The sequence below is a fragment of the Haplochromis burtoni genome, unplaced genomic scaffold (genome assembly GCF_018398535.1).
Source record: "Haplochromis burtoni strain Fernald_Lab_line unplaced genomic scaffold, NCSU_Asbu1 Contig_74, whole genome shotgun sequence".
NCBI lineage: Eukaryota > Metazoa > Chordata > Actinopteri > Cichliformes > Cichlidae > Haplochromis > Haplochromis burtoni.
In genome coordinates, this window is record NW_024582435.1 from 1,673,831 (window position 1) to 1,700,748 (window position 26,918).

At 41.7% G+C, this 26,918-nt stretch overlaps 1 protein-coding gene across 6 annotated transcripts in view; it reads left to right on the forward strand.

The window, feature by feature from the left end:
- lrp1bb (low density lipoprotein receptor-related protein 1Bb) overlaps positions 1–26,918 on the forward strand; it is a 262,657-nt gene that overhangs the window by 93,133 nt on the left and 142,606 nt on the right. For all 6 annotated transcript variants that reach the window (XM_042221787.1, XM_042221788.1, XM_042221783.1 and 3 more), the window contains 8 exons: positions 218–355; positions 16,644–16,763; positions 17,292–17,420; positions 19,978–20,235; positions 21,205–21,367; positions 24,811–25,033; positions 26,357–26,549; positions 26,658–26,801. In XM_042221787.1, coding sequence (XP_042077721.1) covers positions 218–355; positions 16,644–16,763; positions 17,292–17,420; positions 19,978–20,235; positions 21,205–21,367; positions 24,811–25,033; positions 26,357–26,549; positions 26,658–26,801 — 1,368 coding nt within the window. The remainder of the gene's footprint in view (positions 1–217; positions 356–16,643; positions 16,764–17,291; positions 17,421–19,977; positions 20,236–21,204; positions 21,368–24,810; positions 25,034–26,356; positions 26,550–26,657; positions 26,802–26,918) is intronic.

A 26,918-nucleotide genomic window follows, 5' to 3' on the forward strand; every position in this document is an offset into this window, starting at 1 on the left:
GGAGTATCAGCATTTTGGGGAGACGCAGGAAAAAACACCCAGTAAAAGTGATTACGTGCAAGAAATGCAAATGATTACAATGAAATATGCTGTTTTAATTAACCGTGGCCTTTTTGTCTCCACTGTAAATGATTTTCCTTATGCTTAAAGTTCATTTAGTAAGCATGAATTAATAATGTTAAAATAAATGTTGGTCTTTTTGTTCTCGCTGCTTTAGGTGCACGAGAGGTGGTGATCAGATGTCCCCTGAATCACATGCAGTGTACCGGGACAAAAAAATGCATCCACTTCAACAAACTGTGTAACGGAGCTCGAGATTGTGACGACGGCTACGATGAAGGAGTTCACTGTCGAGGTAAGAGTTAACGGTGTTTTCACATTCCCTTTGCCTTGGGTTTGAGAATACATAAATTAATAAGTATCCTCATTATCGCGGTAATTAGTCAGATCACACTCATCATATTGGGATTATTAAGATTGTGGAATTTACTTTACCCGTTGAGTCAGTATTGGATTTGTATAATAGCTGCGGAAAATGCTTCACTTTTATTTCGTGCTAATTTGCTTTGCATTAGAGATGAATTATTTAAACTACGGCCATTTAAATGTGCTTTTCCTCCATTATGGAAGTTTGAGGATAATTTTCACATTCAAACCGATGTGCACTGTTAAACCCATAAGTTTTAACTGCAGACATGAATGTGTGAAACAGTGCTTCGAGCTGGCACGTTGGAACTTTTTGGGTGAAACTCTGCGCCAAGGTGACTTTCTATCATCCACGCTGTCAGAGCAGGCAAGAGAAACAGCGGGACGGTAACACCAGGTGTTGTGTTGTACACAAGTTTTTTGTTGTTGCTCACTTTCTTAGCAAGAGGACCAAGCTGCTATGGACACCTGGCTTCTGTGATAAGGCAGCATTTGCCTCATGATTGGTGCAGTCTTGGCACAACAGTAGCTGCTGTCTGGCTGAAAACACCACCTTTTCTGACCTGTAAGACAGTCAGAGTCATGCTGGGCTTTGTCTCTGTGTGAGTGCTCAGTGCAAGGAAGTGGTAGCTTCTGACTCTGAGCTGTGAAGACTGAAAATGTCTTGTTGTTGGCACGAGGCACAAAACTCTACGCTCACACTAAACAGTAATTGTGTTGTTTTTGAAATTAAGCCCTTTTTAGCCCTCTGTACTTCAGCATAATTATGCTAGAATTTCTTTTCCAGAAATAAGAGGAAATGGGAAAAACACTGTAAACACCTAAAGCTACTGATAAGTTGCTGTTATGAGATATTTTTAATCTGCAAACACAAAAGCTCTTTCAAGCTATATATGAGCAGGATTTAATTTAATTTTCATCATCTTCCTCTTCCCTCACTCCTAACCTGTGCCAGCAGATGGCCCCGCCCCTCCCTGAGCCTGGTTCTGCTGGAGGTTTCTTCCTGTTGAAAGGGAGTTTTTCCTTCCCACTGTCGCCAAAGTGCTTGCCCATAGGGGGTCATATGATTGTTGGGTTTGTCTCTGTATGTATTATTGTAGGGTCTACCTTACAATATTACGCACCTCAAGGTGACTGTTATGATTTGGTGCTGTGTAAATAAAATTGAATTAAACTGAATTCTCCTTCCTCACCTCCACGTATCCTCTTCCTCCTCACCTGAAATCTCGTCTCCTGAACTGAAGTCGGGAGTGTCCATAAGCATTCAGTTCAGTTTTATTTATATGGCATCAAATCACAAAAGTCGCCTCAAGAAGCTTCATTTGATCATACTGTAAAGACCCTACAGTGATAAAGAGAAAACCCCAACAATCAGATGACCCCTATGGGAAAGCACTTGGAGACAGTGGGAAGGAAAAATTCCCTTTTAACAGGAAGAAACTTCCAGCAGCCATCTGCTGCCACCGGTTGTAGCTCCTGATATTGTGGCAGTTAGTTGTTGTCACCACATTAGACAGGTAACCCTCCCACCTCTGAACAGCTGCTGTAATGTTAGCTATAAGAGCTGGTTATAAGCTAATGTTATGCTAGCTTCTGTCTCTTTATACATGTCGTACAAACGGCTAAACCTGTCATCTTTAAGGTGGAACCTAACATTAGAGCTTAAATTTTCATGCTAGGATAAGACTTGGTTTGGACTTGAAAACAAAAGTACGATCCAGCTGTAACAGCACAGCTCGCTGCTCTGGCTTGTGTTTCTGAGCTACACAATGCTATTAAGGGATGACACGTTATTGCCGATTATCTGCACAGCAAACTAAAACGAGGGGTCTGAAACCCCTGCTCTGATACTGTTTTGTGTGTGTGTGTGTGTGTGTGTCATGTCAGACTTAATGAAAATGCAAAAGGCCACCTGGGAGATATGCTCAAGTCAGCACTAGCAGCGCGCAGAGGGACGGTTTTGCAGGCTCAGGTATCTCCTGCCATACTGGTGCTAAAGTGTGTCAACAAATGCAGAAAAATAGCAGTTAATCCATCGATGCTGGGAGGACAAGGTGATAAAAATCTATCAGCTGCTAAATCTTCTACTTGATTCTACGACTGTGCGTAGTGTGTTCAAGGGAAGGAGTAGTGGGTGAGCAGGCTGTGTGGTCGGTTTGACTTTCCTGCATTTTGAACAAAGCTTTAAACCTTTTTTTTAACTCTGTACAGAACAAAGAGTAACTACAAAGTACTTCTGCCAATTAAAAAAAGATACAAAGCATTGAAAGTATCAGTCACACAGACGTGTTATGGGGTCCTGATTCATTAACTCCATGTATCTCCTACAGTAAGCAGTCCCTGTAATATTCTTAGACTGGTCTTTTCTGGCTCATTTGAAATCTAATTAGCCTTTATGTCCATTTTCCAAATTGTTATTTATCTTAACTTTTAAGGGCTTCAGTAAAGACTTCTATATATATGAAGGAGCCCCTGCATGTTATTTTGTTTTGTGTATTACACAAGTCATTATGTGGTTTTACAGATCATTGTTTCAAGGCCTCCTACGGACACTTAAAAAACATTATTTTTTCCTATAGCTAAAAATGCAGGATACATGAAGTGGCAATGCACCCAGAAGCACGGAAACACACTCTTTCATGCAGTGGCTTAATTTGAATGTACTACTTTGCATTTCAAGTTTCTGAACAGTGTGTTGGAGTCAGGATGTCAGGGATTTTAAACCCCACTCCCACTGTGTTTTTCATGTCTCACAATGTCTCTCTGACATTAATGAGAACATTTTATTAGCCTGCTTTCACCATCAACACAACAGATGGCAAACAGGTGAAGCGTGTTTAGGAAACTTATACAGCACATGTGAGTGTTTCTGTGTAGCTCATCAGAACTACCCACGATGCACCTGGATTTACTAGTGTTTCAGTTATGAGCACAGATGGGCAGTAACGCCAGAAGATGTGTTTGAGGTGTGAGTTAATGAGATAACAAGTAATCGGATTACCTAGTACTGTAATCTGATTACTTTTTTCAAGTAACTTACTAAAGTAAGGGATTACTATTCCCGGGCAAACCCCACTCCTGCTAAACAGGTGATTTAAGAGACACTGAATCTTTGATTTGATTTATTTTTTACTGTGTTTTACTTGAATCTATAAATAAACACACACAAAAAATATTTTACGTGCTGCAAGATGCAGGAAATAGGTTTACATGTTAAACACATTTCTTCCAGTCAGAGACAGTTGCATGTAATTTAATTTTCACTTGATGAATGAAGTTAAAAGATGAAAACTAATAAAACAACTTTTAAAAAATAGACTTTTTATTTGATTTAATTTTATATGATTGATTATGCAGAAAAACAGCTGAAAGGTCTGTTGCTTTATTACATATTCAGGTTGTGTATCATGTTTTTAAAAGTAATAAAGTAGCTAATTACTTTTGAAAATAAGTAATCAGTAAAGTAACAGGATTACTTTCTTGGAGAATAGTAACTAATTACTATTTTCAAGTAACTTGACCGACACTGCTTATGAGTTAACAGGTAACTTGATACAAAATCAGCAAATATGATGAAACATGATGCTTGTTTGTTATTGTTGTCTTGAGTTATCCATGTCTAACATTAAATGAATCGCTACAAAAATAAAATTACATAAAAAAATTTCTATTTTTATATAAAACAAAATGATTTGCTTATTGCTACAAATTCTACATTAAACCTTATTAACACATTACCTTACACGTGACAAATCCCAGGGTCGAGACCAGCCGGGGACACAAACCTCAGGGGTCACAACCTTCAGTATTCCCGGTACTAACTCGGATAAACGGGAAGCTTGTGTCAGGAAAAGCATGCGCTGTAAAATCGAACATGCTGATTCATCCACTGTGGTGACCTCTTCAAAAGTGAGCGAGCAGCTGAAAGTAGCTTTTCTTCAAATTAAGCTGTTTTAGTGTTTCTCCTCTGATGTTATGCTGCACATCACTTATCAGTGAACATGTTTCGTGGCATCTTTGTGTTGTAACTTCCTTCAGAAGGCACTATCTGATAGTTTGTGTAAGAGCGTGTGATCGGACTACAAACACTTCACCTCTTAATGCAGCCGTGCTGTCGGCTGCTTTGAATACATCCTGGCCTCAAGGAATAAAAAGAACGATTCTTTCTCAGTGAATAAATCAGTCCTGCATGAGAAATACATCGATTTATTAAATAATTAATGCATTCATTATTTTTCACATTTCTTTCTTTCTTTTCCTTTCTTAAACTTGCCTTTTTGCAATGACATAAGCCGTTATGCTTCGTCTGTGTTTACAGGATGCTCAGTCCCACACGGACACACCCGACTCAAGCAGGAGAAATTGAGGTCACCAAAGAGAAGTTTTAGGCAGCCAGCTGTGTTTCTTAAAACTTTTTCCCCTGCCTTTCCTGCCCACCTCTTATGAATATACATGCCGACGTCCCGGGAGGCCTCGGTATGAAGGTGCCCATATGGAAAACCACCAAACTCTTTTAGCTCACCTTCAGGAAACCTGCTCATTCTTAATCGTATGCTCAGGGTTGTGCCGTTAGTCTCTGAAGTCTCTGCTGTTTGCACTGAGGAAGACAAATGTCAGACTTAAATAAACAGAATTCAACTTGTGGCTTCATATGTTATCTTTAGAGCGGCCCCAGAAAGCGAACGCTCTCTTCTTTAAATGAATGTGGTGAAAAAGACAAGTAAAGTTGTATCCATTTGTGTTTATGTTAAATATTATTATTCAGAAATGAAATCATGCTTAATATCACAGTGATTATTTTTGTCTTTGCCTGTTTCAAGCAGTTTAAGAGAAGCATCACTTCTAAACTCTTTGGTTGGTGCGTTTCATCTCGCAGGCAGATTTGACACTTGATGACACATTAACAGCAGCGTCATCAAAGATCATCGGTAGACTGATGCCAGCTCAGTGCTGCCGCATTGCTGTGTCAATGTCTACATAAAGTACAGTAACGTAACCAAAAAGTAACACCCGGCGACCTTTTCCTCACGCTTTGTTTGCCATTCATCTCAACAGTTTGTTTATATTTTGAGTTCAAATTCTGAAATTGGTTTAAATTTGATTAGAAAGTCTTGTTTTGTCAGATTAATGCCTTCCTTAGCTATTGTCTGAGTTCTGAGGATGAGCTTTTTTTAAATTGGATGTTATTTTTTATAGCTTATTGAGACAGCGTTGATCGATTGATCCATAGACTGAAACATTCTGAGAAATCAAACGCTCTGCCTAACAAAACTTTAATGTACATATTTTTCCCATCAAGACAAAATCAGCTGAAGGTTTAATGACTCAGACACAGGTGACCAAAAATAATCATATGAACACGGACGCAGAGTAATGGGATCGATTTCAGTGTTTGCCCATCATGTGCCCTTGGCTGTACACATCGTGAGCATACAATAAAACGGGATTTGCATACACGTAAATTGTGGTGCAATACTCTCCAGTAAAATTAGATGCTAGGATGAGTTATTATTATTCCCTCCTTCATGCAAAAGCAGCACAAAGCCTGAAGCAGTATTTTGTATATCGATTTAAAGTGGCAATGCATTTAACAGGTTAGCACTTTTACAGTAGGAGGGTTGTGGGTGCAGGATGTGTGGTGGGCTGGAGCCCTGCTGTGGGGAGTGTTTATGCTCTCAAAGACATCTTATTCAGATTAACTGGGGATTCTAAAAGTGGGGATGCAAGTGAATGGTTGTCTGTCTCTCTGTATTGGCCACATGATGGACTGGCCACCTGTTCAGAGTGTACCTGGTATTTTGCCATATGACACATATACATACACACGTATATATATATACACATATACACACACACGTATATATATATATATATATATATATATATATATATATATATATATATATATATATATATATATATATATATATATATATATATATACACACACATATATATATATATATATATAACACATATATATAATATATATATACACAATATATATATATATATATATATATATATATATATATATATATATATATATATATATATATATATATATATCAGTTACACACACACATACAGACACACACAGAGATAGTGGTGTTGTGGTTAGCTACAGTCTCAACAAATCCTCTGGTGGAAACCCGGAGCAGTCGGTAACAACAGACAATGGTCTCCCTTTGGAAGCTGTTGCTACATGGCAAACATTAGCATTAAAAGCTTTGATCTTCCCATTCTCATTTAGTCCTTTAGTCTCCAGCTGTCTCCAGCAGTAGGAAGCTGCTGTGATGCATTCTTGTATAGTTCTGAGTTTCATGGTTTCTTTCTGGGAGTTGATGCTGCTGATGACGGGCATTGTTTGCTTGTTCTTCTACACCTGCCTTTAGCTTCCTCATATGATGGAGTCAAGAGCTGCACTGACTCTAAACCATCTTGTGGTACAAATTAGTATTAGACAACAGTTCACTTGTTATAACACAATTTATCGCTATTTGTCCAGAGCTGCGCAGGTTCCTTTACAATAAATGCTTTCAAATAATCTGAGCTGCTCTCAAAGAGATGTGCCTATAGGAGGACAGGCGGTTCCCGACGTCTTTTACTTCCACTGACATTTAAGCAACACATTAACAAGTACTTTGCTACATTTATCCCAGAGTAATCTCGACCCACACCATTACATTAATCATCAACAGCCTTATTTAGTAATAGCTCATCATTACTTGACATTTACAGCCGAATCGGTTCATTTGTTGATAACGAAGTGCGGCGCAGAAAAAATAGTCACACGGAAAACAGGTCAATTTGAATATCAAAAACAGCACACAATAGATATAATTCATGCTTTGTTGAGATCCCGGTCTCAGTGGAGCCCTGTGAAGCTAGCTCAGACAGCATAAGTCCCCCAATAACTTCATTCACATACTGAATACACATGCAGCAGTCAGGCCCTACTCTAATATAGCGTTCTGTTTAATCTGCCATGCATGTGCTGAATCTCTCATTGCCAGTGAAAGAGCTTCTTCAATCATTTCCCCCACTGCTGGCACACAGTGCTGCTTCTCACTCTTCCATATCATCCTTCTGTGGGCTCCGATTCTCAGCTTTGCCCCCACTAGGAAAGTTTGCCGGGTCTCAATTTCTCTCCTTTGTGCTAAGCCTATGTTCTCTTAGGGAAAGATCAGCGTTCTGTGTCATCTGTCTCATGTGTCATTCATAATGTGTAATGTGTAGTACAATATTTATATTGTGTAATTATCTCTATATGAATCTGCATTTGTTAAAATATGCAGATTTTAATCCTTCTGTTTCAGCGAGGCTTATGTATAAACTGCTGCATCAATCAAAACAACAGAATAACATTAAGCTTAATGCATTATTGTAACTTCTCCCATGAACCCGTCCCCGATGGCTAACACACTGGGTGTGTATCTTTAACGTCACATCTCTCGCACAGATAAGCCAGGAGTGTTCCAGAATCTTTTATTTTGAAAGTTCTGAAGCCTCTCTATACGTTTCCTGCGTCGTTCTTCCTGCTCTCCTCACCTGCTGTGTGGAAGGTGATGCAGGTTCCATAAAAAGTAGACTGGATGCTATTTTAACCAAAGAGCTGCTGCGAGGCTTCAGACGGCGCCTCCGGTGGAATCTCACACATCGTCTTGAGTGGGTGTGATCATATGTGGCGGTTGCCTCGGTGGTGAAAGGTGGGGTACAACCTGGACAGGTTACAGTCTATCGAGAAACAAAATATTGCGTTAGTATCATGTTATTTATGTCATCTGCATTAAAATAAAAATTGTTATAGCGAGTTTTTAATTTTTTACCATCCTTAGATTCTGCTTTTGTCAAAAAACTTAAATAAAACTGCGGCGAGACCGAGAGGTTATAATCTGAATAATAATAATCTGATCGTCTGCCATGACCCCTAATTGGCCTTGGCTGATGCCCCGCCCCTCCCTGAGCCTGGTTCTGCCGGAGGTTTCTTCCTGTTAAAAGGGAGTTTTTCCTTCCCACTGTCGCCAAAGTGCTGCTCATAGGGGGTCATATGATTGTTGGCGTTTCTCTGAATTATTGTAAGGTCCTTACCTTACAATCGAAAGCACCTGTGCGGCTGCTGTTATGATTTGGTGCTATGTAAATAAATCTTGAACTGAACGACTGACAGCCTGCCTGTTACTGACAGTTTATAGTTAGACTTAATGTTTGACTGAGATCATCCAGAAAGCCAAAATACTGTCTTAAAAACAACAATAAGCAGTCTTTACAAAAGGTTATTAAACGTATAAACCATTGTAATGAATACATGGGAGATATTTTAAAAACTGTAGTTCTGTAGTCTGTGGTAGGCTGAGGGTTAAGCTGGTGATTATTATTTCAAGCTGCTGTAATGTAATAACCTCAGCTGGAGCTAGTTATTGTTAATTTGTTGGAGAAACAACAGAAATAACTTATTGGCTGTCATGTCTGGCTACTGTGCTCGGTGCATGCTGGGTCCTGTGCTATTTTTGCTCACCAAAGAATGTTTCATGGAACAACAAAAAAGCCGCTCACTTGTGTTTGATGTTTGGCAAAGACAGATACATGAATTGGGTTATGTGTGTTGCTAAAAGAGCAACAGACTGATGAGTTTGATTTTTAGGAGGTTTGGGGAGGCAGTCGTGAGGTCCAGCAGCTCAAGAGATGTTGGGGATAAAAGATAGCGGTGAAGTGATTTCTCTCAATTTCTTCCTGGAGTGCTCAACACACTGCAGCTCGAGAGGATCCAATCAAATGGAGAAAGCACGACCAAATACAGCTATAAGGGGCAAACATAGAAAACTCCAGCAAATGCAGAAATGCTCTGCAAATACAGCAAACTCCATCAAATGTGATGCAGATGGGAAAAAACTTGAAATACAGAAACACAAGTCAAGCACAGAAACTCAAAAGTACATTTGAAACTGCAAATATAGAAATCACAGGCATATACAAAAGCGCTGTATATAACACAGATTACACTGTTTCCAAGGGCCAATTAAAAGTAATGGATACAGCTGACACCCACTAGTTCCCATGGTGAGTCATGAGGTTGCCAGGATGTACCATCCATTATTTGTGTCAGAAAATAGGATCAAATAATATTTACTTTTACAGTTTGCTTCGTTTAACTTTGTGTGCTGTGCTGTGCCATTTTACCCCTTTGCAAATGTGCATTTTGTGCACAGCTTTAATAACTTTATTGTTATTACACATGTATAAATACAGGGCAACGAAATACAGTTTGCATCTAATCAGAAGTGCAATAGGAGCAGATTATGTACAGATAAAGATAGTGTAAAAGGTGGGACTAGTTATGTACAGATTATGTACAAATAAGTGAAGTATGCAGATGTTTATATTGCTATACACACAAATATACAGATGTGCTACATATATACTAGTTGGTTGCACGAGGATATCAGCTCATGCAGTTAATTAAGTGACAGAACAACGTTCTTGGGATTGAATGCCTCTGCAGTCTCTCTGTTACTTAGACAAGCAAAATATGTTTTTATTACTATTTCTAGATAAGTGACACCTATAAATAAGACCTTTGAAATGTTAGAACCACAACTAACACTTTTATTATCCACGCTGAGAATATTTTTATAGACTTAAATTATATTGGACTATGATAATAATATCTAAATGCAGACTGAACCCTCTACGTCAGGGGTGCCAAACTCAAACACACAGTGGGCCAAAATTCAAAACAGGAACAAAGTCGCGGGCTGACGTTAATATTTATTGAAATATATTTATTGCTCCACATTTAAGAATGAATCTCTTCTTATGGACTCAAACACGTTTTGCTGAAAAACTGAATATGGAACAAGCAAAGCTTAATACTAAACTATATGTATGTTAGCTGTATAATACCAGTAGGCCAGCTCTGATAGTCATTTGGTATGGCTTTGTGGGCCAAATGTAATTAGGCTGCGGACCAAATTTGGCCCGCGGGCCAGAGTTTGACACCTATGCTCTACGTCCTCACTGACTGCCAATCCTCTCATCCTTTGTTTAAATCAGACGTGGGCTCCTTGCTTCTTTGGTTTCAGGTGAAGTTTGAGTGATTTCAGGGTCAGGCTGCACCCAGACTTTAAGGTTCAGGCCTTACATCCCTGCTTCTGTCTGAAAATGAGGCATGTGCCAGAGATATATGGGCTCGGGTCTGTGGAAACAAATGACGTCAAATGATTTAAATTTGTAATAACTAATAAACATTGTTACAAATTGCTTTCAGTGGAGTGCAGATTTGATTGGACTGTGAGTGAACCTGTGCCCGTCTCAGTCTGTGTCCGTCGGCAGGAATCATCCTCTGAGCGTTACAGTGACGAGGTGCAGATGCCTCTCCCGGCGCTCTGCGCTGACAAGCTCTTTAATGCATTTGATTCCCAAATATATAAATCTATTTCTGCTACGTAAGGGTAATCTGCACTTTTATGCAGCGATGATTTCTGTGTCATAGCACAACTTGTCAAAGGCGATGCGTTTGCCCTCTGCGCACCGATGTGAGTTATTGAGTTAATGTTGCTTTCAGACTTACACTGGCTGAAAGCAGAAGAAAGAAACGTGCGTATGGTCTCTCCTCTTTGTCTCTTTTCTCGAGCATTTCAAATCTGTTACTGAGATCAGCATCTTGGACTAATCCTGAAAATATTTGCATCCATTTTTTTCCTATATTTTCTGGTGATGAAGCTTTTTTAAAGAATAAACAGTGTCAAACATGATCTCTCCTCCCACCCTCTGTTTCTGAACAACGTTCAATTATCTCACTTGATTAACTTTTCATTACAACAACCCAAACAAACAAACAAGCACTTTTCTCCAGGGTGAAGGAGTCTGTGATAAGTGATGCTCTTGTTCCAAAACGACTCGCCACAAACACGGCTCCATATTTTCAGCGTTTCTCAGTAGGTTGGAAATGTCCTGCCATCCAGCCTCATAGACTGTAACATATTAGCATATTTATTAAATTTTTGCCCCTCTAATGGATGGAACATTTGCAGTAAGGAGTCAAAGTGATCACTTTCCTCTCTGCTGTGCTACGGCAGTCCTTTCAGTGTTACCCTGCCACGCTGTACTCACTTTACCAGAAAATATGAGCTGGTAATTTTCTCTCCAAACATCTGCTAAAGATGCGTGCATTTGATGATTTGGAGGCTTCAAGGAATCTCAAGTCCTGTGTCAGGTTTCTTTTTGGGTTTTTTTTAGTTACAAGCAACTGTCAGGCCCACAACACAATATGTAAACAACTGCAGATATCTGCAATCAATATTTCATGCGTCTCACTTTGTTATTCTACAGCCTGGCGAGATATTGTCAGTCATATCATTGCTCCCTCTAATGCGAGGAAACAATCTGGTGTCATCAAATACTATTACAGCAGATAATCTTCCTCAGGAGTGTTTAGAATTAAAATTTCATTGTTTGCTAGAAGATTTTGACACCCACACCCGAGACGTTTCCTCCAATATTTAAGGGCATGTCAGAAGCCTGGCTGCGCACCAGTTCCCAAATCTCTCAGCAAATTGTGCTTTGAGGGATTAACGACGTTTACTGTCACATTTGAGCCCTAGTTTGAGATGCAGGATTACATTTGGATAAAAAAACCAAGCAGCTACAGTGTAAGTGCATTTATCTCTCAATTTCTAGGGAAAATTCCACCTTCTGCGCCACCCGGACAACTCCACGTCACATCAAAGCTGACACACTTAAGCTTCCCAGATAACTTTCTAAAGACTTGTCAATAAATCGTGTCACTGCAGTCACGGCACATCTTGCACAAATGTTATTTCCCCTGCACGCTTCTTGAATGTTTGAACCTGAGAGAATATATGACCCAATTTCACTGCTGTGGAATCAATCTTGTCACTCTTGCCACCTAGAGGATACCAACCACAGCGACAGACGAGTAACAGGCGAAGATCCTAATTTAGGCTTGGAAAATCATGAAAAGGTCCTTGAGCCAACTACGCTTTTAACTTTTGCGTTAGACGTGTCTACATTTGGTCCTGCGTTACATACAGGCCCTCACTGCAAAGACGTTTCGGGGAAAGGCCACCGCGATCCCTAAAGGGAGGCCGTAATTATGCCAGATGGGGCGTTCTGACTTTCAGTCTCGGGTAAGTCTTCTCGTGCCCGTGGTGAGACTTGTTGGCAGTATTGGCAATGAAACAGTGCCACACTCACCATTCATACTCTGCCATCTGTGTGTTGGAGTGTGGAGGCTGTGAGAAACTTCTGCTGGGCTAGCGGAGCGGGCGGAGGCATGCCTTTGTGTTGGACTGATGAGCGGACGTACAAGTGGAATCAGCTTTTCAATTACTTCAAAACAATCCATTTAAACCTGCTCGTTCCACCAAATACACCTCAGCATTGCAAATTATGAAAAAGAAGTTCAAAAAATCCTGAATCTGAGAGGATCATAACAAACTAAACAGACTGAGCCTCCTCTGGGATGCAAACAGTGTTTTTAAGTGAAGCATGATGTGAAAACAGATGGGATTAATTTTGTGCAATTGCTAGAATCATTGTGTTCGTACATCTGATTACTGCAAATTAGACCAGGCTTGCTGTTGTGTCTCAGAATGATGACAGTTGACATGTTTTACATTTATATATTTTAGTAATCATGAAGCACTAATGTTTTTCCAAAGAGCTGAAACGAAGTGGACAAAGTCACAAGTAGTTTTGCTCATGTGAGCATAATTTCTTTTAAGGTAAAGTCATAACAAATTATTCATGCTTTGTTCATTTGAGGCCGCTCGTGTCCCGCTCGTGTCCTGCTCGTGTCCCGCTCGTGTCCCGCTCGTGCGTCTTTGCCAGGTGGCTGTGAGAGTGATGAGCAGTGTGTTTTACATTCCAGTTAATGCCAATTTTTGTAAAGACGATAGTTTGGAGAGCAGAACCAAAGCAGCCTTTCTCACATATTTTAAGGCACGCTGCACAGTGGATGACCACCACATCAAGGCTACTACATTCACTGTACTATTTACTGATGTTCAGCACACAGCTCTAGGTGTGTGAAAGGCAGCTAGGAGGCTCGGTGGCACGTACACAGTCCCCACAGCACTCTGTATCTGCCACGAGGGGAAGCTGATCACATGGTGTCTTTGAGACGATATAAGGATTAGCTTTGAATATCTTAAGTCTGCCGTGTACTCGTTTTGCACACTGCTTTGCAACAGGGAAGTGTGCTAGTTCCACACCGTGTGATGAATAATGCACAGGCTGCGTGGGATCCACACAGTATTCAGTAAACTTTTGCTTTTGTTCCTTTTAATTAAGTGAAATGGTGCCTTACACACAAAACGAGATATATCGTTTGAATCTAAGTAGAGCTTGAATAGAATCAGTGAACTTGTTCATTGCTGCGCGTACAGCACGTGTTGCACACTCAGGAAAATCTCTGATGATCAGAGTCATCAGGCGTCCAGTGACGTAGTGTATTCAGAGTGAATGGCAGCTTGAAGTGGCAGTTGAAGCCATTCAAATGCTAATGGGTCGGTGAGATAGGAGCCAGTTACAGTGGATTTATCCAAGCAGGCACATTTTACCGGCCTGTGGCTTTTTCTATGAGATTGTAATTCTGGTTATTTTCAACCTGTGCCTTTTGTGTGGGCTGTTTGATGTTTTATTGTGCAGCTTTACCTTTCTGTGTTTTGCCAGTGGTGTTGCTTTATATTTGATCCCTTCATGCCCAGCACAAAGGGATAATATATAACCTCTGTATAACCCCAAAACAGCCGAAACACAAGAGGTCCTGTGAAATTATTCGACTACCTGAACTTTGAATGCTACATTCAAAGTTCTGATAAAGCTCTGATAAAATGATTCAAATTCAAATTTTAAATTTTATTTGTCACGTACACAGTCATACACAGTACGATATGTAGTGAAATTCCATCACAAATGTACTTCATTCATGAGATAGCTTATCATTTATAAAATGCTGAATGAATATTTTATCTAAACAAATTTAAAGCCTGGTTTAAATAAAGTAATTAGATTATATCAGTAAAAGTTGATTGTTTTGCTGGATGCGTAAGCTATCCTTTAAGTAAAATACATCAGCTCTTCATCAATATTTTTAGCCGTGTTGGCTAAGGCAGCAGTCAGTGCACTGTAAACCTGTAAAACCATGTAAACAGTCTTTATGAACACAGCCGTTCCTTCTCCTGCAAACGTTCTCAGCCAGCACAGGTCACATGTATAAAGACGTCCTGCTAATGAAACCACAGCACCTTTATCATATACGTAGAGTTTCTTGCAGTGGTTGTTTCAGACCTGTTGGTCCTGTCAGGACCTCGATGGGGTTTTGACATCTTCTCTCAGCGCAGTAACACCCGGCGTCCTGGCCTTTCTCTATTTTGGTGGAATGGAAACGTCTGCAGCGCTTTGGAGGAGGACGAGGTTCAACAGCCCCAGACTGCACTCAGTACTTCTGTGGCATTAAGCTTTATTAAACCACCTGTGAAAAATTAGATGTCTTTCAGCATCTACACTGCTGCTGCACTGCATCAGTTTTCAGCTTTCGTCCTTATCTGGAGTCGAGTGCTTGGACTCAGTTTAGTTTCATTGAGTGTCGAGTCTGATCGGCACTCGGTGTGTTTTGTGCTAAACTTCACTTGGCTTTTTTCAATTAATGTGTTTGTGGTGCAGCAAAATACTGCTTCACTGACTCTTGCACTCTTCTGGTGTGTCGGGTCCTGAAAATACGATTAATGTCAAACGCACGTCCTTTAAGCACGTAAAAGCAACTTTAGATGTTTTGTTTTCTTTGGATTCATAATGCAGCTGTTTATTTATTATCCCTGAAGTCTTTCACCACCATGAGCCTGGGAGGAGGTCCAAAGGTCACTGAGCATTCACCATTTTAATACTTCTGTATTTGCTCGCTTTGTTTGCCCCCAAATAAAAATGCAGTCATTTTAAGTTCTGCTGCCTGTCAGTCAAAGTTTCTGAGGCTTTATGAAGCAAAGACAGAGAAAGCTCAGCGCTGTGGGACCACAGCAGCCATTTCTGAGATTTTAATGTCAGTAAAATTATTCTGTGCTCACCGAAGTCGAGTTTAACACTGAGACGTTTTATTACGACCTCATTAAAACCAATTCAACCATTGAAGATTTACAGGTTCAGCATGTGTTGCATATGTTACTGACAATAATAATGTCATATTCAAAGATCATCTGCTTGTTTTGGTGATATTTATCTCCACTGTTTGAAATCAGCGTTGTGAAATTGGTCACTGAGCTAGCAAGAAAAAACATCCATCTTCATCCGCTTTATCCGAGGCCGGGTCGCGGGGGCAGCAGAGAGGCCCAGACCTCCCTCTCCCCAGCAAGAAAAACCAACTCCTGGTAACTCGTCAAGATCTTAAAAATAACAAAATTACAACAAAACCCCCCCAAAGACCATCATTTAGAAAGTAATGATAACTCGAGCTCCGACTGTCATTGTGTTCCCACGATGCTACTGAATGTGAATGCAACCTGTCACGAAATGAATCGTCTGCAGCAGCATTTCATAATGTCTTGAAATGGTTAGCGCAGGAAAGCCGGAGCACAATCAGTACAGTCCTTTATCTTTGGGGCTGTAAGTTGACATTAATTAATGTTCAGCAGTGACATATCAGTCTTTGCCCTATTAAAGCTTTGTTTCGAGGGTTATTCTTCCCACTGTGCCATTTATTCGTTTTTATTCTGCTGAATGTTCATCACGCCATAATTAGCCATTTTTCTCCCATCCAGAGCATCATAACCCATCACAACACGACAGCGTTGGCTTCCTGAGCACCGTTACCAGCCCGTTTGTCACTTGACGAGTTAACAATGCAAAGTTTGTCAATATGTTTTGCTTCTGCGTGTTTGTCTGATCGTTTATATCGGACTTATGAAACATGCAGTTTAATGTTATTTAAATGCTGATGTCTTCAGTCTCCTCCGGCCCGTGTTGTTTGACATTTAATAATCAACACAGTGACATTTGTTTCAGCTCGTTCCTTCCTGTAGAGATACCGTAGCTAACATTTACATTGGAGCGTCTGTAATTTCTGTCATTTACATTCATTGAGTGAATGATCGAAGCAAACTTGTGATGGGCAGCTTGAATAATCAAAGAAGTAAGTTGCTATTCCACCTACTCATTTATAGCCTTTCTTCTCTGCTCCTTTCTTCCTGTCCCCCCTGCAGAGCTGCTGTCAGCCTGCCACGAGCTCCGGTGCCGCTATGGCTGCGTCATGACTAGAAACGGCACCTTCTGTTTCTGCGCTGACGGCTTTGAGGTTGGGGAGGACGGGACGAGCTGCAGAGGTAGGATCCTGCACCGCTGGTGGGGCCTCCTGCCATGGAGCGCTCCCCCCTTTTCCTCCCTCCTCTCCGTGCAAGTCTCTCCTTTTGCCCTCGGCCACACTTCTTTCAGTCGAATAAGCAGGAGCTGCTGCCTATATGAGAACCATCTGGGCCTCATGCACAGCACAGACACACACACATCCTTACACATGTATACAAATTCTTCGTGCTTTTTTTATGTTCTTCATGGTGCGGGGCACAGGACACGATTTTGCTACAGTTGCACTGAATTATTTGAATTCTGCACATAACTTGTGCGTAGAATTGCATAATTATGGAAAGGAAAAGTTTCACGAAGTGGGAGTGCTGCTGGAGTTTGATTCTGCTGGGGGAGGCGTGAGAAAGCGCCGTTACAGCGCAGCGCATTGCTTATAAAAGTAATTATACCTGAGGTGCCAGAGTGAGGCCGCATTAAGTATACTTTATGTATTTGGGTCATGTTTGAGCACCTAATTTGTTACAAATGACTCTCTTCCTGTTTTCCATAAGATCATGATGAATGTGCCATGTATGGAGCATGCAGCCAAACCTGCACCAACACCTACGGGTCATACAGATGCAGCTGCACAGAAGGGTACATCCTGCAGCCCAACAGGATATCGTGCAAAGCCAAACAAGGTGAGTGGCACGCTTGCATCATAATTAGCACAGCGTACGCGTTCTGTCTCGTTCAGACGTGGAATCCCGGCTTATCGTCTCCTCGCTTTTCACAAGAACTGGTAGCGCAAGATTAATGGGACTGAGCGATGACCACATCCATCACCACACGGGGACGGCTGGATGTGGTCAACCCAGGATAATGATCAAATTAATGAGCATGAGATTTTAAGTGGGCGCAGTCTGGAGTATTTTGTGCAGAGACAATACCTGACATCACCGTGATTTATGTTAATGCCCGATGCTGCTAACAAAGCTGCCCCACTTATTGTAGAAATTAGACAAATCAAAGAGTTATTGTGTTTTGGTGAGTGCGGTGTGTAAATAGTCCTGAGATTGTGTAGTTTGCAAGTTTGTTTTTTAGGGTTGTTGCCACTGTGGCGCATATGGGTTGAAAATAGCTGGAGGCCCAACACGTCTTGTTGGGGAGACGCCGCTGGTGCAGCTTTTAATCACGGTGACTGGTGTCCTACCAAGAATAAACTGAATATGATTACCCATAAACTTAACTGAACCCAATGCTCACATGCATTAATATTAATTTAGCAGAGAGCGATAGTGGTACAAGGATAACTATGGGGTTACCATTAGTTGTAAAAGCTCATGAATATAAATTCCTGATGGAGCTCTCAGAGGCCAGGAGATGAGGAGCAGCAGGGTATGAAAAACATATTAACGCAGCGAGTGTAAGATTGAAGTCGGGACTCTGAAGCGCACATTTTTCTTTTTAGGGATTTAATCTCGGTTTAATCTCTGCTTTGACTCTGACTTCAGTGAGTTTTACTTTCTCCTAACATAAATGTGACGACACCCGTCCGCTCTTCGTTTCTACTCGATTACAAATGTTTGAAGTGCAAATGTGATGTTGAAAACATCTTTATTTTAATATATGCGAAATACAGTTATCAGTACTTTCTGTAGATGATAGTTGAACCTGTTAAAGACATTTAGTGTCACGTGGTTGTGTCAGATGTAACCCTGGTGTATCGGATATGTTTGGTTGTTTAACCTCAATGTTGTGTGAACCTGAGCTGTGATTGGACACCGCCGCCTGTGTCAGGATTGGCTTTGCCTCGTCATTAAGTTAAAGAAAACATCCACAGGGCGCCTGGTGTCACAGTGCTGTGTGTGTTTTAGTTACATTCTCTCATTATTGTTATTCGTGGGTTTTGGTTCTGCTTGTGTTACATTTTTAGTCCTTGGATTTTGGTTTCTCTTACTTTTCCTTTCTGGTGTTCCTCGTTTCGTCTCCTTGTTCCCTTCATCTTCCCACTCAGTCGTGTCTCTGTCTCAGTGTCTGCATCTTTGTGATTGTCTCGTGTTTCCTGTTTTACTTTGAAAGTCTGTGTCCTATGCCAGTGCATCTAGTTTTGCTTCCTCTTGTCTCATTATGTGTGATTAGTCCAGCTGTGTTTCCTTCCTGTTTCCCTCATTACTTCCTTGTATATTTAAGCCCTGTGTTTTCCTTCGCCCACTTCCACGTGCTGTGTGTTTCCTCTGTGGTCCTTGTTATCCTTGCACCCAGTTTCTAGTTTCCTAGTGTCTTTGTTCTCGTCCTTAGTTTCTAGTTTTCTGCTTTTGGATGTTTTTGCTACGGCGTAATAAAGCTGCCTGTTTGAGTTCATCCTTTGGCTCCTACATCCTGTAACCTGACACCTAGTTTATGTCAAAATGTAGTTTGTTGTTGTTTTGCTTTATGAGCTTCAGTTGCGTGCACTGTATATGAGTGCAGACTTGTATATAGTTAAACATGTATGGATTATATACTGTTGAATTCTGAATATTGATTTGTAAATACTGGAATTTGAACAGACAAAGTGTGAACGTCATCCTGCTGCTTTTCCAGCATAAACATTGTGCAGACATGTTTGAAATAAAACGATTCTAATTCCTTATAATAACTTTGATATTTATCTTTTCCCATGATACATGTTTGTAGCCTGGCATGGTCAAAGTCTCATCTACCCCCCAGTGTGGGAGAAAAACGCTTGTCCCTGCGTCACGCACTAGCAGTTATTTGAGTGGACATTCTGATTTATTACCTATATTAGGAGGGCAGCCCTTGACTTGAACTTGTGCTGAAGATTGGGATAAATAAGGGCCCTTTCAGGGGGTGAACCTGATGTCAGAGACTGTGCACGCTCAATTAAGCCCATAAAGAGGCTTATTTCAGTTCCACCACCGCAGATCTCGTTCCACGAGTCCAGGCGGGAGTGTGTGCTGGTGAACACTCGCATGTCATATCTGCGTTTATGCCGATGCTTTTCTGTTATTTGAGCTTCAAGAAATCTGTCCTGAAAGTGTTTCCTGCTGTTTGTTTGTGCAGTGGTGGAATTAGAAATATTGTGCATGTTTGCCTTGGTTGGGTTAACACTGAACAGTTAGACAGTAAACTTTCTGATGGTCTTTCCGCTCATATATTTTGCATATCACGCTGTTTTTAAGGGAAACTTTACTGAGCTAGCAGAATAGCTTTGCTGAGTCATCCCACGATAAGATTTATGTATGTTTATTTCAGATCCTGGCGACAGCCGGCCGGCGCTTCTCATCGGTGGCTCAGATCGCATCGTCGTCACCCATCTAAATGGAAGCGGCCTTCAGCCGCTCAGGTCCTTGAGGACAAATTGGACGCTGGCTCTGGATTTCCAGCAGAACCAGGAAAGTGTGTGCTGGGTGCTGTCTTCAGAGTCCTCTGGGCAGCTCCGCTGTGCTGTGACAAGGAGCCTGCGTGGATTCACACGGGAACAGGAAATACGAACTCAACAAAGTTTGCAGCGTATGTTTATATCAGTTCCTTCTTTTGTTCATTTTTCTGATAAACAGTCATCTAACCACACGAATAAAAGGTATTCCTGCCTGTGGCGAGCATCATCCGGGGCTCACGCTTCTTTGTTTTCTCATTGTACTTTGCTCTCTCCCTCTCTCTCTTACCTGCGAGCTCTCTCGCTCTATCTCCTCATTATCACCGAGGCTTACGACAGGTTAGCCTCAGCAGTTTTGGAATTCATCTTTATCCTGCAATCTCCATTCAGGCCTGCGAGCTGCACTCGCTGCACTCGCTGCGCTGCTTCAGAAGTGCTACCTTTTTCTGCTCTAGTAAAGATTCCCATGAATTATAGCCCATTTCATAACAAATGTGCTCGACTTTCATTTGTTAAAGTCTCATAGAAACCTGCAAGCTAATCAGAATTATTAATGGCCATGGTATCGTTTAAAAGGGCACTGGAACAACTGCACAAATAAAGATTTAGTTTATTCATCATGAGTAGCAGAGTTTGCCTTTGCCGTCAGGAAACTGTTCACAGTATCTTAACAACAACATTGCTGTCAGTTTGATCTCAGCTCGGACGTGGAGAAAACGTCTTTAATGCAAATGCTGCAGGGTTGCTGCAGTAATATTTCTGCAGGGTCATTGGACATGAGTGGCGACAGACCCTCTGTAAGGAAAAGTCGTCCTCCTCTAAATGTGTCCTTGTAAACAAAGCTTCATAACTTCAGATACTTTACAAACGTGCAAAGAAAGAACTCGTGCTTCGAGCTTAAAGCATCAAACTCTCAGCAAAGCCCCACAAACCTCATCAGCTCAGATCTGTGACTAAAGACTAAAAGTCGAGATAACCAGGCCACCCGCTGCTTCTGTTTCATCATTATTTTTGTCTCTTTGGTTGCCACGGAAACCTTATTTTATTTACATGGCATCTGTTCTACGCGAGGATCTAACGCGTCTCCTTCTTTCCCGCTGCAGATGTGGAGCAGATGGCGATTGACTGGCTGACAGGAAACTTTTATTTTGTTGACCGCGTCACTGACAAGATCTTTGTCTGTGACAGCGGCGGGGACACGTGCGTTACCGTCCTACAGCTAGACCTGCTCAATCCTAAAGGCATAGCTCTGGATCCTCTCATGGGGTGAGTGCATACCTGCTCAGAAAGCCACCACGCAAGTCTCATTTATCACCGCGTGTCATTTTTCAGAGGAAAAAAATATCAGAGAGAGGACAAAAAATTACATTTCAGTGCTGATAACAAGAGATTTATCAGGAGGAGTATAAGAGGGCTACAATAAAGGGATTTAAATGATTTCCTGTCCTTCAGCTGAGCCATTTTCTCTGTGTGTAATTTGGTGAATAACTGGTGATGCTACTGTCTAGACATTCATTTGTATTCACTGATTTCACATCCCACAGAAGAACAGGCCCCAACAGGACTTTCATTACAGGATTTTTGTCTCTGAAGATCAACGAAAAAGCGCAGCACCAGTGGAAGAAACATATTCCCACACTGCTCTCAGTGAAAACTGTAACATTTAGAGCGTGCGGCTGACGCTCTCAGTGATCGCGATGTTGGAGAATTTATTATTTCTCGGGAGTTTCCTGTGTCAGCGTGCAGAACAAACACACACTGCATGGCCCAGCTGTACCAGCCGGTGAACCAATTATCAGCAACCCGGTCTCGCCAGGGAACAGCAAAGCTCCAGTATTTGTGACCAGTCAAAGCTAATTTTTCCTGTTTTTGGCTGTTTGGCAGTAGAAACAATCGTCTGCGATCACGTCAAACTGTCACGACAGACCTCGTAAGGCCGAGACAAAATGAACCTTTGACCTCACGTGTAATTCATGCACGCTGTTGTCACGTTGGGGATTTCTGCTTTATAATCCACGCTTATCCAGCACCTCTGTTTACGACCGTAAACCTCTCATCAAAATAATTAGCAGGTTTTTTAAAGGCAGGGACAGTCGGCTGGCTGCAGCTCTTTGTTCTCGCTTGTGTTACAGTGAATACACTGCACTCCCTGTGATGTGCTCCAAGTCAGGCTGGCTCTTAAGTGGTTGTGCTGTAATCACACATGACTCGCATACACATATGAACCTTATTCTGTAGATATAGATGGATAGTGGTCTCGAGTCCGCTGCCCCACGAGGGAGCTGGTTTTGCAGGCTGCTGGATAGATGGACTCTCGGAGCCTTATTCCTGACTCTAATTGGTGAGAAATAGGTACAGCCTGAGAGAGGTCTGTCAGCCCAGAGCAATGGAGTGAAAACAAAAGAAATCAGGGAGGTGTTAGATAGCAGCGCAGCGTGAGGAGCAGTGTTTATAGAATATGCCCTGGTTTGGCACTCCGTCCCTCTGCAGCCTTGCCTCTCTTGCTATTGGATAAGCATTTTAACTTGATGGACAGCCTTTTCTTCTTCTCTCTAAAAAGCTTTTCTGAGTTTGATGGATGGTATGGTTTGTTTATCAGCACTACAAAATTGAAGCGTCCTCTCCCACGAGTCCTATTTTAGTGTAGCGTGTATACCCGTGATGAAGAAGCGCTGCTGGCAAGTTTCCTCCCGAGCTTTGATATTATAAAATAATTAAAATCCTGCTGTTGCATCACACCGTCAGCCCCGTCCATGGAAGTAAAGTCTGCATTTATACATGCTAATAATTTGTTTGGAGGGGAGCAAAATTGTCGCCTGGAATCTGATTACTGACATTTTTATATTTTTGGGACTGTTTCAGTTTTGCAGGTGTCAAACTTGGAAATAAAAAGATGCATTGATGGCACAAAAGATCACCAAGGTTATTATGCTGATTTATCCTGTAAAAAATATTTCATTTATTATCTCTAAAGTCACGACTGGAACCCTGCTGATGGCGTTGCAGGAAGTCAGGAATCATCAAAGGTCAACAGCAAGATTTGTCGTACAAAAACAACGTTGAAGCCTTTAAGCCGTTGCCAGAGTCAAACACTGCAACGCTACTTTTTTTTGTATTTATTATAAATTAATTTTTTACAGAATTATGTTCAGAGCATTATTTTAAATTAAGCCTCCGTGATTTTCCACTCCTTCAAGTGCAAGAGGATCTGAAAGAAACCAGCCGTGTCCTGACGCTGCTGTAGTTTTGGCCGATACGCTGCTCATTGCTTCTCCAGCTGTGAGGCTCCTGCCTTTATTCGCTGCCCCCCGTGCTTTTTACTTTTTCACAGGTGCTCATTCCCAGAATCCAACAAGGATCTCATCATAGCTGCAGAATGCACAAATACAGCATCGGCTCCGTGCTAATCCTAGAAAGCAGTCATTGATATGCCACGTGGAGGTGCACCTGTTTGGGGAGCTGGGTTTGCTGATGCCGGCAGTTTTTCAGCACAGCTTGGTCGAGGGTTCAAAGGGCAGCCCATCTCTCCTCTGGTTTGACTTGTGCAGATTAAGTCGGCTTCCCGTCGTTCTCTGGCTGGAGCTGGTTATCACTGGAAGCTGTTAGAGATCCATCCTCACAGAGTCCCAGCGAGGCAGCGGGGCAAGCCTTCCATATAAATGACTGAATGTGCATACCTGAGCAATTTTAAAAACTTTCAGTTACTTTTGCTGAAGAGCATTCCAGTTATTTCTGGTGATGTAATTTAGTACCTGTAGTAAGAATCAAATGACACTGTGTATAACGCCTGTCCTCCCGTAGTTACTCTGGCTCCCTGTGTCTTTTTAGATTGATTTTGAAGCTGGCTTCTCACTGCATCACACATTGTCATTTTGCGTCTGCTCACATACCCCGAGGTCTGCTGCAGCTTTCTAAATGTCGCCAAAATTACCCAAAGAGAAATGGAAAATGCTGCTTTTATTACACTTGCCTCCAGGTTATGGGCTTGTATCAGAGAAGCAGTCTAACAAGTCATTTTTACAAGGCCTTCAAAGGCAGCGCGATGCTGTTTTTAAATCTTTTTTTCTTGTAATTAAAATTAATTCTGTGCTGATTTAATGCGTTCATGTGTTTTAACCTATTTGTACCGTTTTTACTGTATTTGTATTTGATCAGATTGTTGTACTATTACATGAAACTCGATTACATATTTGCATGGGTTGGTGAATGTATTCATTTTGTACTTTATGTCCTTCCACAACATCTCTGTTGGATTAAGATCAGAACTTTGACTTGGATCTTCCAAAAAGTCACATTTTATGCTTGAATATTGTTTGCTTGAATGGATTTTCTGTTTGGCTTTCCTGCAAAACCCCGTCTGAGGGATTCAGTTATTGGATGAAATATGTTCGCATTTCTGTTTCCAAACTCTTGAGAAATCTCCTAATGTTGGCCAAGGACCTCAACTGGTTAGTTGCAATAGTAGTAACACTCAACAAGAGTGCGCGGTCGATGTTCGAGGGGGTGGATACAAAACTGCTGACGACCGCTTGAACGAACATTGGAGTAGACTAAGATTGTTGGCAGTAAGGATCAAGTGTCACTCTGTCATGCTGGGATAAATGCAACCAAACTACTAAAATGATGCACGCTGAGGTTTTTCCGGTCACATTGTGACTGTGATGGTATCCTTTACCTCGTTTAATGATTTAACCCCCCCTCCCCTGCAGAATGCTCTTCTTCACTGACTATGGGAACGTGGCCAAGGTGGAGCGCTGTAACATGGACGGCACCAACCGGACCCGGCTGGTCGATTATAAAATCGAGCAACCCACTGCTGTGGCGCTGGATGTGGTCAAGAAGCTGGTGTATTGGGCCGATGCCTACCTGGATTACATCGACGTGGTGGATTACCAGGGCAAGAACAGGCACACCGTTATCCACGGCAGCCAAGTGAGTGCCACTTTGCACAGATTTTTGCCTTCCACGGGCCGCACGTTGTGGACTAACGTGGGCTTTTCTTATCAGGATTTGGATCCACTTACAGGGTGTTCTTTGGTTAATGTTCCGATTCAGGGCACTGTGCTCTATCACTGTAAGGCAGGTGGCGTGTTCACTGCTTGTTGTTTTAATTCACTCTTCATTTTGGACAAAAGGGGCTTTTGTGTGGCGAATAAATGGTTTATTAAATTGAAGAAATTGAGTCACACGTGCCTTCCAAATGAGCGTGTTGGTAGTCTCACTCCTGCAGCACACTTTTGAGTCCTTTCATCACGAACGATGATTATTCATTAAAAGGTCCTTTCAGCCAACTTGGACTAGATACTCGGGCTTTATGAGGAAAGAAGAACATACACATCAAGCACCGTGTTCTGTATGCAGGTGTTCTTTGCATGATATTGCCTCATTCATTTGCTCGCGCCCTCATTAGACGGAGTATCTTCATGTCATCGCATTTGCATTACAAATGTGATGTTGCCGCTGTCTGTCTTTTCTGTAGCCCGTGTGTGGTCTTTAATGTCGTAGCCGCTCGCATCAGATGATTCCCCACAGGTTTGCTCGCTGCATTATAATTTTAAAGCTCTTCATACTTGACAGTCGGGAGTTTCTAAACTTCCACAGAGTAAAATTTGTCATTTCAGAAAATATCTAAATATCCTCTGTTGTTCTCTGCTGTTGTGGTGAGCCGAGGAGATTACAGTTAGCTGCGCAGATCCACTTCTCTATTTGAAGTTGACCCTGCTGGTATTTTCTGTGTTTTTCATACAGATGGTACTGAGTGCTTCCTGTGCTGTATAGGTGAGCTGCAAGCTCTTGAAGCAGTATGTGAGAGTTCCTTAAAAAAGCATCTCGTGTGAAAGTAGAGTGCTGAGGTCAAACTCCACAGGGGGAGACGGTTGAGTGGTTTGTTTTTTATTTATTTCTTTATTCTGACGCGTGTTTCTTGGTGCCCCTGATGTCAAAGTGTGGGCCAGTGAGCTTAGGTGCACTTCCTGTGAACACAGCTCATCCAGCCATGTCGCTATGTGTGGGTGTCGGGCTGCTAAATGTAGCATGGAGGCTGCAGTATCAGGGCCAGCAGCCTCCCAGTGGAGTCAGGCTTTTGACTCTGCACGGGCTGCCAAACAGCCCCACAGCTATCGCCCGTCCCTCTCATGCAAGTCTTCCTTCATTCATTTTTATTATTCTTTTATTTTATTTTCATGTTGTGGTTTTGTGTGTTTCTGGTTTCATGAAAGATGAAAAAAAGGAATGTGGATCTTTCTTGTTTTTCAGGTGTCGTACATTTATTCATTAGCTGTGTTTGAGGACTACCTCTATGCTATCCACTCTGACCCTTCCAAAGGGAGTTCCTCTGCAGAGCTGCTGCAGATCCACAGGTTCAACATCACAGCAGACAGCAGGACGCTCGGCAGCCTGGGGAATTCTAAAGGACTGCGGGTTTATCATAAACTCACTCAGCCCAAAGGTAAAGGACAGTTTCTACATATTTGCAAGTATCTTTTATTTTCTGTCATATATTTGAGTAAAATACAAGCAAAAGTACTGACATTTCTCTTTCTCATTTCGTTCACAGTCAGAAGTCATGCGTGTGAAATGGATTCATACGGAAAGCCGGGCGGCTGTTCCCACATCTGCCTTCTGAGCGGCAGCTACAAGTCCAGGACCTGCCGCTGTCGTACGGGCTACAGCCTGGGCTTCGATGGAATGTCCTGTAAAAGTTAGTATAAGATCTGCTGCGGAGTCAAACTGTGTTTTATGAAGATGCTAATATTTTTGCAACCTCCCAGCCCCCAGTGTTTGTTATAGGATTAGACTTAAACCACTCTGTGGGATA